Here is a 13,774-nt window from a genome sequence, read left to right as displayed (position 1 = left end):
GTTCAGTGAGAAAGCTAAATATTCATAACCCTATCAATGGGTGACACTAATGAACAAACACACAGCAGCCAGAAATAGACACATGTTACACATATTAAGAGGATCAAAGAGAAAGCAGGAACAGTTAGATGTCCTGAGTCATTAACCCTACAGTCATGATTGGTAGTGTTTTCATAACAACTTGAATTCAGCTTCAGCCAGAACAACAGCTACCAGTTGAGCAAAATACATAGTTGTCCATGTGTTAGACAAAATAAAATGTGAAATTGAGCATCGGTTATTATAAAAATAATCAATTGTCCTGACTGAATGTAGAAAAGGCTAGACAATCTTTCTGGAATGGAACAGAACACTCTGGAACACTGAGGAACAATGACCTTGGCCTTGAATCTTTCCTACCCCCCACCCCTGTCTCGCCAATAGAGATCATTGTGTCTGTGTGTGTGCATGAATGCGTGTGCATGTGTGTGTGTCTGTGCAAGAGAGAGAGTCCCATTCACCTCCATTCAGATCCATTCAGCAGGGCTTCTGGTGCAGAACAGAACTTTGAGTCTATAAATCATTAATCATATGCGGCTTGATTCATTTCCCCCAGCTTCATCCATTCACCCATGTTCGGCTTTCTGTTTGTTTCTCTGTGATACTGAGCAGCGAGGCTAGGCACCGCTGTAGGAGTTCTCAGACAGATCCACGCACTGCTGGAACCATGTCACAACTCAGGAGAACAGCAGAGATTTCTGTCGCAATCTCTCCGTTTCTCTTTCTCAGTTTCTCTCTGTTTCTCCCTTTCTCAGTTTCTCTCTGTCTCTCATTTTCGTTCTCTCGCTCTCACTGTCCAACTGGCGCCTGTTGTCGAACTCCACAACACTACAGTCAGGTAGTACTACTACAACATACAGATCATGTTATATCGATCAGAAAGCAGATACAATCAAAGCCTACTTTTCCTGTAGAGACGACTCATGACGTGCATTCTGTTAACATGTATCTCATTTAACCAACATGATCAGGAGGATTATTCATTAAATTAGTAGTTGTACATTCCTCTTGATCAATATTGTTGAGTTATATGTATTCAAACCACTTTCTTGCATTTCTTGCCAGCTAACTCAAAGCTCCTGTAGTCACATGATCCGTTCTGGTTGTGTGTGGTCTGGTCCTGCTGGGCTCTGGTTCTGCTGTGGTTCTCTAGTCATATGTCTGGTTTGGATTCTGCAGTGATTGTCCGAATCACCCTGCTCTCTGAGATGCTATCCTGCTCTTACTGCAGTGCTGCTGTTGTCAAACCACCTCGAAAGAGTATTTCTGATTCAAGCATATAGGTTTAGATAGTTTGAATGAATAGCCAATCTTATTCAAGCGTTTTTGATTTGGTGTGGTGTTGATTGGTTGATTTGCAGTGGTTTGTTGTGGTTGGTTGACAGCTGTTTTTCTGATAACATCATACATTTTCCCTCCATTTTAGACCAAAGGACAAGAAGGAAAAGAAACACAGGTATATTAGAGATGATTGACAATCAGACAGAATTCATGAACATTTCTGATTTTGATTGTATTCAAATGTAACAGAAAACCCAATCTGCACTAGTCGGAGCTCTGAACTGATCTCTCTCAGAATGTGATTGTGTTTGCTCTGCTGTGTTTGTCCTGAGCTGCGCCCCATTCGTTGCTCTTAAGGGGGAAGGAAAAGAGCGGGAAACCATGGAAGGACAAGTAGGTGCTATGATGTCAGCTCTGTCACTCAGCTTGGTTATTTCCCTTCTCCAGAACCGGCAGCTCTCTGTCTCTGTCTGAAACACTGATGTGGAGAGACAGGAACAGACATATTTTCATGTCTGATGGCAGAGGTTCATTTAGTCTCAGTGGTGTCTGATCCTAAGTGTGTGTTTCTTCTTCTTCTATTGTCTATAATCCTTCTACTCTGACAGACTGACAACCTCCTCTGTGTCCTCCGAGTTCTTTTCAGGCTCAACCTTCTGACTGGGCCCTGTGTGGAAAAATACTGCCTTTATCTCAATGTGTCTGTGTGTGTGCGTGTGTGTGTGTGTGTGTGTGTGTGTGTGTGTACATGTTCCAGTGAAAGCATGGTCCAGTGGATCGCTGTCCATGCTTGGCTACTTTCTTAGATTCCCTGATAGTTCTGTCTCCCTCCCTCATCTCTTCCCTCCCTCCGCCCCCCTCTATGTTCTACTCTGTCCTCAACTGTAGTCCATCAACTGCCTCTCCCTCCCTTTCTCCCTCTCTCTCTCCCTCCCTCCATTCCTCCATACCTGTTCACCTCTTTACTTGTGTGGTCTGGACTACCTGAGCATCACACTTGCCCATGCAACACATATGGGAAAATAAACAGTTTGAAGGCCAGGTGAAGCTTGTTGACCCCCTGGAGAGCTGGGTTTGGGACCCCTCTGTGTCTCTTTCATGGTAGGTACACATGCAGGACTGGTGTTGGAGGGGGATAGCTGCAGGATAGTCAGATCTCTCGAGATCAGTGTGATGCTTGTTTGCCAGCTGTCAGGATGCTTCCCTTTTGTGCTACGCTTTTTGATAGTTGTGTGCATTGATAGTTAAGCTTATTTTGATTGGACCTTTGGACATGTACTAAAGGGGCTTTCTCCCCATAAGGTTTCATGATTCATCCAAGCATACTATAGTACAAATGGCAGTGTAATGTTAATATGAGTAAGCTGAGTCTATGCATTACATTCAAATATATCTACAGATCTGTTCAGACTATCCATGTCTATCCATGTCATCCATCTGAATTTTGAGACTTTGATATTATTTTGCCTTGATGGTGTTTCAGACCTGATCAGATTTGAAGGGGCCGTCTGACCACACTGAACTTGATAAACGATGACTTTCTGAACAGCAATGCACATGGAAGGAATCTTAACTTTGCCAACTTGAAAAGCCTCACTGGTGTTTCACTTGAAGCTCCAGTCTACAGGGAAACTCTGTCATGTTAAATGTGCTGACTGTCTGAAAGCATTTCTTTTATCTTTCATTTGATTTTCGAGCAGGTCTTCTCCTTTATTGGATTCTCTGCTTTTATTAAAGGCTTGATAGATACAGTACCAGTGTGACAAGGAAGGGAAGATGAAAGCAGAATTTCTGCTCTGGTAAGATTGTTCCCCATGGAGCTCAACAGAAGAACTGTCCTTTTCATCGCGTGATAGACATGTATTCATGTTCACAGCCCACTGGACGGCCACGCTTTGTGTTTTTAATTATTAAGGCAGCTCATTTGTCAGGCACGGTGGTGACATCACAGCCCTTTGTTGTTGTGGTGATATGCGATCCTTTTTAATATCTACCTGGTCATTGGACACCCACTAGGCCTATTGTGATTGGAGGTCGGAGGGTGAGGGGACTGTCTAGACCCTATTGGTGATGTTTATCTGTAGAAATGTTTCCATGATGGTTCTGTTGTAGATATGTTGGGTTCTCTGTGGGTTTTTGTAGTTTGTCGTTTCATTCACCCTATACCTTCCCCTTTTCTCTTTTTGTCCAATCAGAGCCGGTAAGGGCGTGTTCTCAGCCATGAAGCTCGGCAAGATGAGAAACTTCAAAGATGACCACAAGAGAGGAGGTAAACACAAGTTCAGCACTCTGATTGGTCAAGGGAGCAAGGTGAGGGTCATGTTCGACCCTGAGGTCCCTAGGTCAGAGCTCATTCAGGCAAGAGACAACAAAAGATGAATTGATGACTGAGACGGAACACAAAACAAGTTTCATTCTTGCCATTGGATTCCTCCTCAACGTCACCCCCCCCCTCCTCCTCTCCCCTTCCCCAGATGAGCCAGCTGTCCTGGACATGGAGGATCTGGACAGGAAGGCTATGCGTATGGGCGGGGCTCTGGACCCTGATACCATCTCTCTGGCCTCTGTTACCGCTGTCACCACTAATGTCTCCAATAAGAGGTAGGTACACACACAGACACACACACACACACATGCACACACACATACACACATACATCCAGGTGTGTGACTCTCTGCCCTGGTTTAAATCAGGTCAAAGCCTGATATCAAGATGGAGCCCGGGTCTGGGAGACCAGTGGATTACCAGGTGAGAGAAGTGTGTGTTTGTGTTCACTTACTGTGTGCTTGTTCCTGGGAGAAGCCTTTCCTCTTCCTCAACCACTGTTTCATCATCGCTAAGCCTGGAAGGCTAGACTGGTGAGAGCTGGTGGAGGAGGAGAGGAGAGAGGGAGGGATGATACTTTTCCAGTAGGGATTAAGGGATGAAGGCAGGGTGGTAGAATGGCAGAAAAAACAGCTCATTAGTGAGGGCAGACTCAGGCCTGTGGTTAGACCCCCCCCCCTCCCACTACCATCCTGGCCTACATTCTGTATTAATAGTGCTGTCTTCCACCAGACTATACAGATGTACATGGGAAATACTGTTCAGTCACATCACCCTCTCTGAATCGCTCTTACTCTTTTGCGGTTTCTTCCATTTAATTCTCTCTTTTACCCTCTCTCTGTCTATCTCTTTGTTGCCTTCTCTTTCTCTATGGAGCTGTCTCTTGTTTGCGCTTATTGACTCTCTTTTTTCCCTTTACTCTCCCCAACTCTCTCCTCTTCATCCCACTTTAGTAGATATATAATTAACCTATTGGGACACAGCTTGGCTCTCCGAATCTTTCTCCTTCATTTCCTCCAGTTTGTGTTGCCTGGCTCATCGGTTATGCTTCAGCAGACATTTGTTTTAAGTTTTGGATAGTGGAGAAGTAACTGTTGTTCTGCAAAGTTTTTCATTCGTTCAGGGTGAAAAGTAAAACTATCTTTAGAGTATCTTTAGCTTTTTCAAGGGATATTCTTTAAGATAATATCAGTGATCAGCATTGTCATATATATATATATATATATATATATATATATATATATATATATATATATATATATATATATATATATATATATATATATATATATATATATATATATATATATATATTTGCCTTAGCTAAGCTTAGCATGTTTTGAGCATTCTTTTCATGGTCACTAATGGTGGTCATCATGCTAACACCTCCTTTTAGATTAGCATCACCGTGATTGAAGCCAGGCAGCTGGTGGGACTGAACATGGACCCTGTGGTGTGTGTGGAGATCGGGGATGACAAGAAGTACACCTCCATGAAGGAGTCCACTAACTGTCCCTACTACAACGATGTGAGTCCTGCTTTCTTTCTTTCTTTCTCACTCTCTCTCCTCTCCAAAATGGGCAGAGCATCAGTCATGAACAGAAGCAGCAGAAAGGCCTTGCTCTGTTTCATACCACCAGCCTCCCTCTGCTTCTCCTCCCTACAGTATTTTGTCTTTGACTTCCACGTGCCACCAGACGTCATGTTTGACAAGATTCTGAAGCTGTCAGTAAGTAGAGCACATTGCATGGTGTACATGTGTGTTTACACATACACATACTCACCTACTCACAAACACTTTGGTGTGGTTTCTCTCTGTCCAGGTGATTCACTCTAAGAACCTACTGCGGAGTGGCACCTTGGTTGGAACGTTCAAAATGGATGTTGGCACTGTCTATTCACAGCCTGGTGAGTTTAGGATGGATGGATGGTCAGGCTGAACATTTCTTAGGTCATTAGGATTTGGTTGGTTTCGCTGGCTTTCCAATTATTTTATTGATTTTGATTATTGATTGAATACATGGTTCATTAGTTCATAGACTGTCTGATGGTTGGTTGACACCTATTTCAGAGCACCAGTTTTACCACAAATGGGCCATGCTGTCTGACCCTGATGACATCACGGCGGGGTGCAAAGGTTATATCAAGTGTGACATTGCCGTCGTCGGGAAGGGAGACAACATCAAGACCCCACATAAGGCCAATGAGACGGACGAGGATGACATAGAAGGGTGAGAAGGTTCTTAGATTCTGCAGTCTGATTATGTTATGTAAGGCATTGGAATGCTCGTTTTTCAAAGAGGGATCGACTAAAACCGTTGGAGAACTAATTGTTTGACAGGGCAAAGTGCAGTTCATTTCTGTCATAGAAAGGTCTCCGAACATCATGTTATATTCCCTGTGTCGTGATTATTTCCCCAGTAATCTCCTGCTGCCCGAGGGCGTTCCTTCAGAGAGGCAGTGGGCACGGTTCTACGTGAAGATATACCGAGCCGAGGGCCTGCCCAAGATGAACACCAGCATCATGGCCAATGTGAAGAAGGCCTTCATAGGAGAGAACCGAGACCTGGTGGACCCCTACGTCCAGGTGCTCTTTGCTGGACAGAAGGTAACTCTTCACAGCATCGCCAAGAAGAGGGAGGAAGGTGCTTTTTACGCTACGTTGAGGTGAATTGTAACTATTATACAATCACATAAGCAAAGAGTAGATAAGAGTTGAATAGAGTCACTTTTATTTCTCCTCCAGGAAAAATTGCACAAGCAATTAACCAGAGTTAAAGAATGAAGTACTGATGATCTTGTTCCTCAACAGTTTTTTGGGGTAGTGCCCCCAGGGATTTGGCACCATGTTTAGTATTTATGTTTGTGTCATGTTGTTTCTGCGCAGGGTAAGACGTCTGTCCAGAAAAGCAGCTACGAGCCCGTCTGGAACGAGCAGGTCATATTCACAGAGATGTTCCCCCCGCTCTGCAAACGCTTGAAGGTCCAGATACGAGACTCCGACAAAGTCAATGACGTTGCTATAGGAACGCATTTCCTAGACCTGCGCAAGATCTCCAACGACGGCGATAAAGGTAGTCAGAATATTGGATCTGCAAGTTTGTGACTGAATAAATAGCACACCAGTTTATCTGGTTCTACTGAAGGATCTGAATCTATGCTTTCACCTCAGGTCTTTACGTACAGTAGCTCTGACCTCTTATCTTGTATCGCAACTCATCTTGGATAATGATAATAACATGCTCATAACCAGACTCATTAATCCAGAACCTCACAATGAGACTCTCTCCTTTCCTTTCTCTCATCCTTTCTCCCTTCCCTTCTTGACCTCCCCCATCCCTCTTAATTACTTTTTTGCTTCTCTCCCCCATTATTTTTTCTCCTCCTCAACCCCCTTCCACCTCTTCCACCCCTTCCCTCCTCTACTTCTTCATCCCCCATGCTCTCTTACTTGTATACTTCCTGTCTCCTCCCCCCTCAGGCTTCCTGCCCACAATGGGTCCTTCCTGGGTCAACATGTACGGCTCCACTCGCCAGTACACCCTCATGGATGAGCACCAGGACCTGAACGAGGGGTTGGGAGAGGGCGTGTCTTTCAGGGCACGCCTCCTCATCTCTGTCGCCGTGGAGATCCTTGACACCACCTCCACTGAGATCATGAGTTCTACAGACGTGCAGGTGGAACCAGTATCCAACATCTCAGAGGTGGGATGTCATTGGATGGCTGGATCAGAGATTAGTGGTCATTGGTTGGGGAGAGTTTTCCCCAATTGGCTGGTAAAGGGAGAGAAGCCAATGTACAACTAGCTCAGTTACAGAGCATCAATGGCTGGCTGATTTAGGATGAGTGCAAATCTACAAACCAGAGATATGGCGCATGTTACCTGTCTCCCTGGAGTTTTCTCACAGAACTTTAATATTTCCAACAGGAGACTTTCTCATTTGTTCTTTCAGATGTTTGACTTTTAGTGAATAGGAAGATGAAATGAGATAATAGTAAAACACACAAACACACCTGACCCCACCATAAACATGTCAAATATTTCCATTCTGGTGTTACACTGACATTGATTTACTGTAACTATCTGGCCACTAGGGATATCCAGTTAATCTTATCTATAGGATAAGCAGTGTTAATATGTTATAGGATTAGCAATATTAGCAGGCTAGCCACCAGCTGTGTGTCAAGCTGTAGGATTAGCAATGTAAGCAGGCTGGCTGCTAGCAGTTTATTAAACCTATCTCTCCCAAACGGCTGCCTATGTCACCAATCTTCCCTGTCAGGAGCAAGGGGGAAAAAGTGTGAGGAAGAAATAAAGGAATAACAGTTTATAGTTAGGAGGATAGATTGACTGCATCCAACCATAATCATTAATGTCAGATAGAAGATCATAATTCATATTAACGAGAGAAAATGCATTTGAGTTTGTTACATTCCAGAGGAAACCGTTTATACTTCATATTAATATTCATTGTGGAGATGTCAGTGCTGATGAGATAATCGGTTGTGAAAAAAAAAAACAAAGACGTTTGCTTTCATTATTTCCTCTTTTCAGAGTGCCACGGGGAAAATTGAAGAATTCTTCCTCTTTGGTGCATTTCTGGAGGCCACCATGATCGACAGGAAGATCGGCGACAAACCAATCAGCTTTGAGGTTACTATAGGTGAGTAGAAAGATAGACAGCCATGACATTTGAAAAAAAATACACATTTGTTTTGGGGAGTCACTCAAACCATGACACAACACACCCCAACTCATCCTCTTCCCACCATTTACCTAGGTAACTATGGTAACCAGATAGATGGGGTGAGCAAGCCCTCGTTGAAGAAGAAGAAAAGGGATGGAGGAGGGGAGAACGACGAGGAGGAGTCTGAGCTGATCCAGAACTCCAGTGAGGAAGATGAGGGTGATGAAGAGGGAGACCTGGTCTCTGTCTCCTCCACCCCTCCCATGAAGCCCGTCATCACAGACAGGTCAGAGTTCAAAGGTCACCCGGTCAACCTCATAAACTGCACACACACACACTGTAATTAAAAGAGGTAGTTTGGTCAATGATTCCCACAGGGAACAACTAAAATATTATGCCCACTGTCACTGTCCTGGATATCATGTCAGTGTGTTCTTTATGAACCAGTGTCACCCTCCTCTGTGTCCCCCTCAGGAACTACTTCCACCTGCCCTACTTTGAGAAGAAGCCCTGTATCTACATCAAGAGCTGGTGGCACGACCAGAGACGCAGGCTGTACAACTCTAACATCATGGACAAGATTGCAGACAAACTGGTTTGTCCTTGTTGGTGTTTGTTAGTATGTATGTATGTATGTATGTATGTATGTGTGTGTTTAGAGTTCTGGTGAATGTAAAGATGAAATGAATATCTTTAGATTGTATATGCATGTCTGTTTTTTCTAACGTCTGTGTGTATGTCTGTTTATGTGTGTGTGTGTGTGTCCTTCAGGAGGAGGGTCTGAATGATGTGCAGGAGATCATTAAGACAGAGAAAGCCTACCCGGAGCGCAGACTAAGAGGAGTCTTGGAGGAACTTGGCACTGGCTGCAGGTAACACACACACACACACGCACACACACATTCATAATCACACAAACACACATTATCACACAGCAGTAATCATTCCATTATCACAATAATCCATACAAACACACACCATTTTAAATTCATTTATGAATTATCCTCTACCTTCATACTGGCTGCAGGTGATACTGCAATAATAATACAGCTATCACGTAAATTAAAACATTAATTAATATGGATGCACATTACCTGCTGACTGTTATTACATTGTTCATTCAGATTGATCCTTTTCACACATGAGGGTGTAAACAGTGTGAAGGAGTGTGAGCGTGAATGATACTGTAAACATGGACCGCTGAGCCATCCACTGGTTCATCTCTCTGTGTTTCAGCCGTTTTGTCACTCTGGCCAACAAGGACCAGAATCAGGCAGGCAGAACCAAACTGGACCGGGAAAGACTCAAGTCCTGCATGAGAGAAATGGTACAGTACCTCACAGTCAGGAGGGAGATGTGTGTGTTTGTGTCCGTGGTGTATGTGTGTGCCTGCGTGAGTGTGTCAGTATGTGGTGAGTCTGTGCAGGTGTGTGTGTGTGTGTGTGTGCGTGTGTGTGTAATCTCACACAGCTCTCTCCCTCCAGGAGGCCATGGGCCAGCAGGCGAAGATGATCCGCTGCCAAGTGAAGAGAAACACGGTGAAAGACAAATTCAAGCTTGTGCACAACTTCCTGCTGCGGCTTCGTTTCCTTGCCGACGAGGTACCAATTTAGTTGATCACAGCTTTATTTATAACCTGCCGACCACCGACAGACAGACCATATAAGTTACATTAACACCCAGCATGCAGGAACAAGACATCTTCAACTGGATATCAACTTGTATTTGGTATTTGTTATTCATTCTGTTGTTACCTTTTCCATAATATTGGTCGCTAGCCAGAGTTAAACAGAACTCTCGCCCTGGTACAGATTGAGTATATGAAAGTGTACACCTGTGTGATTTTCAGCCCCAGCACAGTATCCCAGACATCTTTGTGTGGATGATGAGTAATAATAAGCGTATTGCCTACGCCCGAATCCCCTCCAAAGACATCCTCTACTCCATCGTGGACGAGGAGAGCGGCAAGGACTGCAGCAAGGTCAAAGCTGTCTTCCTCAGGGTACGAGCATGTCCACTTCTACCCTCCTCTATCCCTGCCCTCCTCTGCCTTTACTCTTCTCTAGCTCTACCTTCTGCCTCTACCCTTCTAAATACCCTCCTTCCTCTGCCTCTACCCTTAACCTTCTCTTCCTCAACCCCTCTGCTTTGTCCCTCCTATATAACTCATTCGAAAGCTGTTCTTACATATCTTGTTGAGCTCTTGTTCTGACATTCTTGCCCACTTGCTCCCTCCAGCTGCCTGGTAAGAAGGGCTTCGGCCCGGCAGGGTGGACAGTGCAGGCTAAGATGGAGATGTACCTGTGGCTGGGACTCAACAAGCAGAGGAAGGACTTCCTGAGTGGCCTGCCCAATGGCTTTGAGGAGAACAAGGCAGCCAGGAGCGGACCCGGCCTCCAGTCTGTTCCCCCTATCAGTCTAGTGTACAACAGTAAGTAAGAGGCCTCTACAGAAAGGAGGGTGTACTTATTGTGAATATATGGAATGCATCCTTCTGCATCCCAATGTGGCACATGTCTGTGTAGTACACTACACTGTGTGCACCTCAGCAGCCCCCTGCGTTATACTTCTGTAGATGACCCATACTCATCCCTCCATCGAATTCACTAAGCACACTCTCGACCATGTGCCTACACCTCTGGTCCTGTTAAATGAAGCGTGCTCCCGGCTTGGTTTGTTTGGTTAGTGGATCATAGTCACTGTGTTTGTATGTGGGCTGCAGAATTATTTTTGAGGAACCCTCTCGTCTCACTCTCTCTGTGTAACCCTCTCCGCTCCTCTCCTCTCTGCTCCGCTCCTCTCTGCTCTTCTCCTCTCTGCTCCTCTCCTCTCTGCTCCTCTCCTCTCTGCTCCTCTCCACTCCTCTCCTCTCCGCTCCTCTCCTCTCTGCTCCTCTCCTCTCTGCTCCTCTCCTCTCTGCTCCTCTCCTCTGTGCTCCTCTCCACTCCTCTCCTCTCTGCTCCTCTCCTCTCTGCTCCTCTCCTCTCTGCTCCTCTCCTCTGTGCTCCTCTCCTCTCCGCTCCTCTCCTCTCTGCTCCTCTCCTCTCTGCTCCTCTCCTCTCTGCTCCTCTCCTCTGTGCTCCTCTCCTCTCTGCTCTTCTCCTCTCTGCTCCTCTCCTCTCTGCTCCTCTCCTCTCTGCTCCTCTCCTCTCTGCTCCTCTCCTCTCTGCTCCTCTCCTCTCTGCTCCTCTCCTCTCTGCTCCTCTCCTCTCCTCTCTGCTCCTCTCTGCTCCTCTCCTCTCCTCTCTGCTCCTCTCCTCTCTGCTCCTCTCCTCTCTGCTCCTCTCCTCTCTGCTCCTCTCCTCTCTGCTCCTCTCCTCTCCTCTTTGCTCCTCTCCTCTCTGCTCCTCTCCTCTCTGCTCCTCTACAGTGAAGCAGGTGTTCCAGTTGAGGGCTCACATGTACCAGGCCAGGAGCCTGTTTGCTGCTGACAGCAGTGGGCTGTCAGACCCCTTCGCCAGAGTCTTCTTCTCCACACACAGCCAGGTCACAGAGGTACTGTAAGACTCTCTCTCTTTAGCTCTCTCACCCACTCTCTCGTTTTCTCTGACTTTTTTCTTTATCTTTCACTTCTCACCCTCTCTCTCTCTCCTTTTGTTTGTGTTTTCTGAGTAATTTGATTGATCCTGGTGGTGGTGAGAGGAGGAGGTGACTATCCTATTTGAACTGTGTTTCATGTGTGTGTCTGCTTGTGTGTGTTAGGTGCTGAGTGAGACCCTGTGTCCTACATGGGACCAACTGCTGGTGTTTGACGATGTGGAGCTGTTTGGTGAGGCCAGCGAGCTACGAGACGACCCGCCAATCATCGTGGTGGAGATCTATGATCAGGATACTGTGGTGAGAGAGACATGACGTGACAGGAGAGAGAGAGAGAGAGAGAGAGAGAGAGAGAGAGAGAGAGAGAGAGAGAGAGAGAGAGAGAGAGAGAGAGAGAGAGAGAGAGTCTGTATGTATGCATCCAACAACGATCTATCAGAGATCCAACCACGATGGAATTTTTGCCAATATGTGTGTTTGCATTCATACCAACTGACTGTATGTGTCTGTGTCCTTATCCTCTGTCTGTCTGTCTGAATTCTCTCTGCTCCCCCGGGTGACCCTGCTGTTGTGGCTAAGTAGAGTGTGCCACTTAGAAGTAGAGTATGTTGGACCACCTGGCATGTTTTTCAGTTCAACACAAAAATCTATTTTCAACCTTTTTTCAACTCTATCAATCACTCCTCATCTCTGTCTGAGATGGTCGAGCACAGCCCGTCTGTCACACCTCTGCATGACCCTCTACGTGTTACATAGTAGCACTGTAGTTTGCTGTTAGTAGCTGTAGAGCAGACCCAGCGTGTTTGACAGAAGCAGTTTGTACTGTAACACTGCCCCCTAGTGGGGGGCAACGTCCTTCTCTTCCAGCTTCTAACTTTCCAATCTTTTGTTTCTCCTAATCTCTTGTTGTCTGTTTTGGTTGCCATGGCGTCCAGGGCAAGGCGGAGTTCATAGGTCGTGCGTTTGCCAAGCCCATCACTAAGATGTGTGACGAACACTATGGGCCCCCACGGTTCCCCCCCCAGCTGGAATACTACCAGATCTACCGGGGGAACTCCACCGCAGGTGACCTGTTGGCCGCCTTCGAGCTGCTGCAGGTGACACACTCACACACACACGGCTGCACAAACACAAAGAAACACACCAATACACACACCCACGCTGATACACATACGCAAGGCTGCACACACATACACAACCATGTATACAGCAGTGGCAACGCCTTGTAAATACACTGAAAGAGGAGCTTATCTTTATACAAATCCCCTGTAAATCAAGCCCACCTATCAAGCCCACGTACCCAATGCATGGACAACGCTTCTGTTGAATAAACGATGCACCATACACTATCAGAAATGAGAAAAGGAGGGATCTCTCTCTCTCGTTGTCTTTCTCTGTGTCCTTCCTTCGCTGTGTGTCACCTGCTTCATGATCCCCTGTCACCCTCCCATCACCACGCCACTTCCTGCAACAACCTTTGAAACTGCATCCGTTTCCTGCAACATTTCAAAACACTTCCTGCTTTGGCCACTCCTCCCTTATCCTCACACTCCCGATCCCCCATGGCCCCCTCCCACCTCCAATCTCCTTCCTTCCTTCCCTTTCCCTCCACGCTCCTTCCCTCCTTCTTGCCTCCTCCCTCCATTCCTCCCCTGACTCTGCAGATTCCCTATGATGATGAGGAGATCAGGAGGGCTCTTATCGCTGTCCATGACTTTGCTGTTCCTCAGATTAAGGTGCTCTTTCTATCTTTTCTCTCTTCCACCCATCCCTCGCTTCTCTCTGGGTCAGTTTCCGGTTGGTCTGCAGTCACTCTCTGTGTTCCAGTTATGTGACTCTGTTCCCTCTGTGTCTCTATAACTACGTTCTCAAAACTCTTCATCTCTGTCTTACTAGCAGTCA

At 46.0% G+C, this 13,774-nt stretch overlaps 1 protein-coding gene across 4 annotated transcripts in view; it reads left to right on the top strand.

Moving 5' to 3' along the window:
- otofa (otoferlin a) overlaps window positions 1-13,774 on the top strand; it is a 51,398-nt gene that overhangs the window by 24,472 nt on the left and 13,152 nt on the right. For 3 of the 4 annotated variants that reach the window (XM_084700351.1, XM_084700352.1, XM_084700353.1), the window contains exons 6-27: window positions 3,516-3,589; window positions 3,795-3,921; window positions 4,015-4,069; window positions 5,043-5,174; window positions 5,313-5,375; window positions 5,470-5,554; window positions 5,718-5,877; window positions 6,068-6,254; window positions 6,534-6,720; window positions 7,128-7,351; window positions 8,203-8,311; window positions 8,429-8,621; window positions 8,810-8,930; window positions 9,107-9,207; window positions 9,572-9,662; window positions 9,820-9,936; window positions 10,185-10,337; window positions 10,574-10,766; window positions 11,706-11,830; window positions 12,038-12,172; window positions 12,808-12,969; window positions 13,537-13,608. In XM_084700351.1, coding sequence (XP_084556477.1) covers window positions 3,516-3,589; window positions 3,795-3,921; window positions 4,015-4,069; window positions 5,043-5,174; window positions 5,313-5,375; window positions 5,470-5,554; window positions 5,718-5,877; window positions 6,068-6,254; window positions 6,534-6,720; window positions 7,128-7,351; window positions 8,203-8,311; window positions 8,429-8,621; window positions 8,810-8,930; window positions 9,107-9,207; window positions 9,572-9,662; window positions 9,820-9,936; window positions 10,185-10,337; window positions 10,574-10,766; window positions 11,706-11,830; window positions 12,038-12,172; window positions 12,808-12,969; window positions 13,537-13,608 — 2,866 coding nt within the window. The remainder of the gene's footprint in view (window positions 1-3,515; window positions 3,590-3,794; window positions 3,922-4,014; window positions 4,070-5,042; window positions 5,175-5,312; window positions 5,376-5,469; window positions 5,555-5,717; window positions 5,878-6,067; window positions 6,255-6,533; window positions 6,721-7,127; window positions 7,352-8,202; window positions 8,312-8,428; window positions 8,622-8,809; window positions 8,931-9,106; window positions 9,208-9,571; window positions 9,663-9,819; window positions 9,937-10,184; window positions 10,338-10,573; window positions 10,767-11,705; window positions 11,831-12,037; window positions 12,173-12,807; window positions 12,970-13,536; window positions 13,609-13,774) is intronic. The other variant, XM_084700354.1, reaches the window with a different exon arrangement.

The sequence above is a fragment of the Hypomesus nipponensis genome, chromosome 6 (genome assembly GCF_054491055.1).
Source record: "Hypomesus nipponensis isolate SF chromosome 6, ASM5449105v1, whole genome shotgun sequence".
In the NCBI taxonomy this organism is placed as follows: domain Eukaryota; kingdom Metazoa; phylum Chordata; class Actinopteri; order Osmeriformes; family Osmeridae; genus Hypomesus; species Hypomesus nipponensis.
The sequence above is the reverse complement of the archived record's forward strand: the minus strand, read 5'-3'. Positions and strand labels throughout refer to the sequence as shown.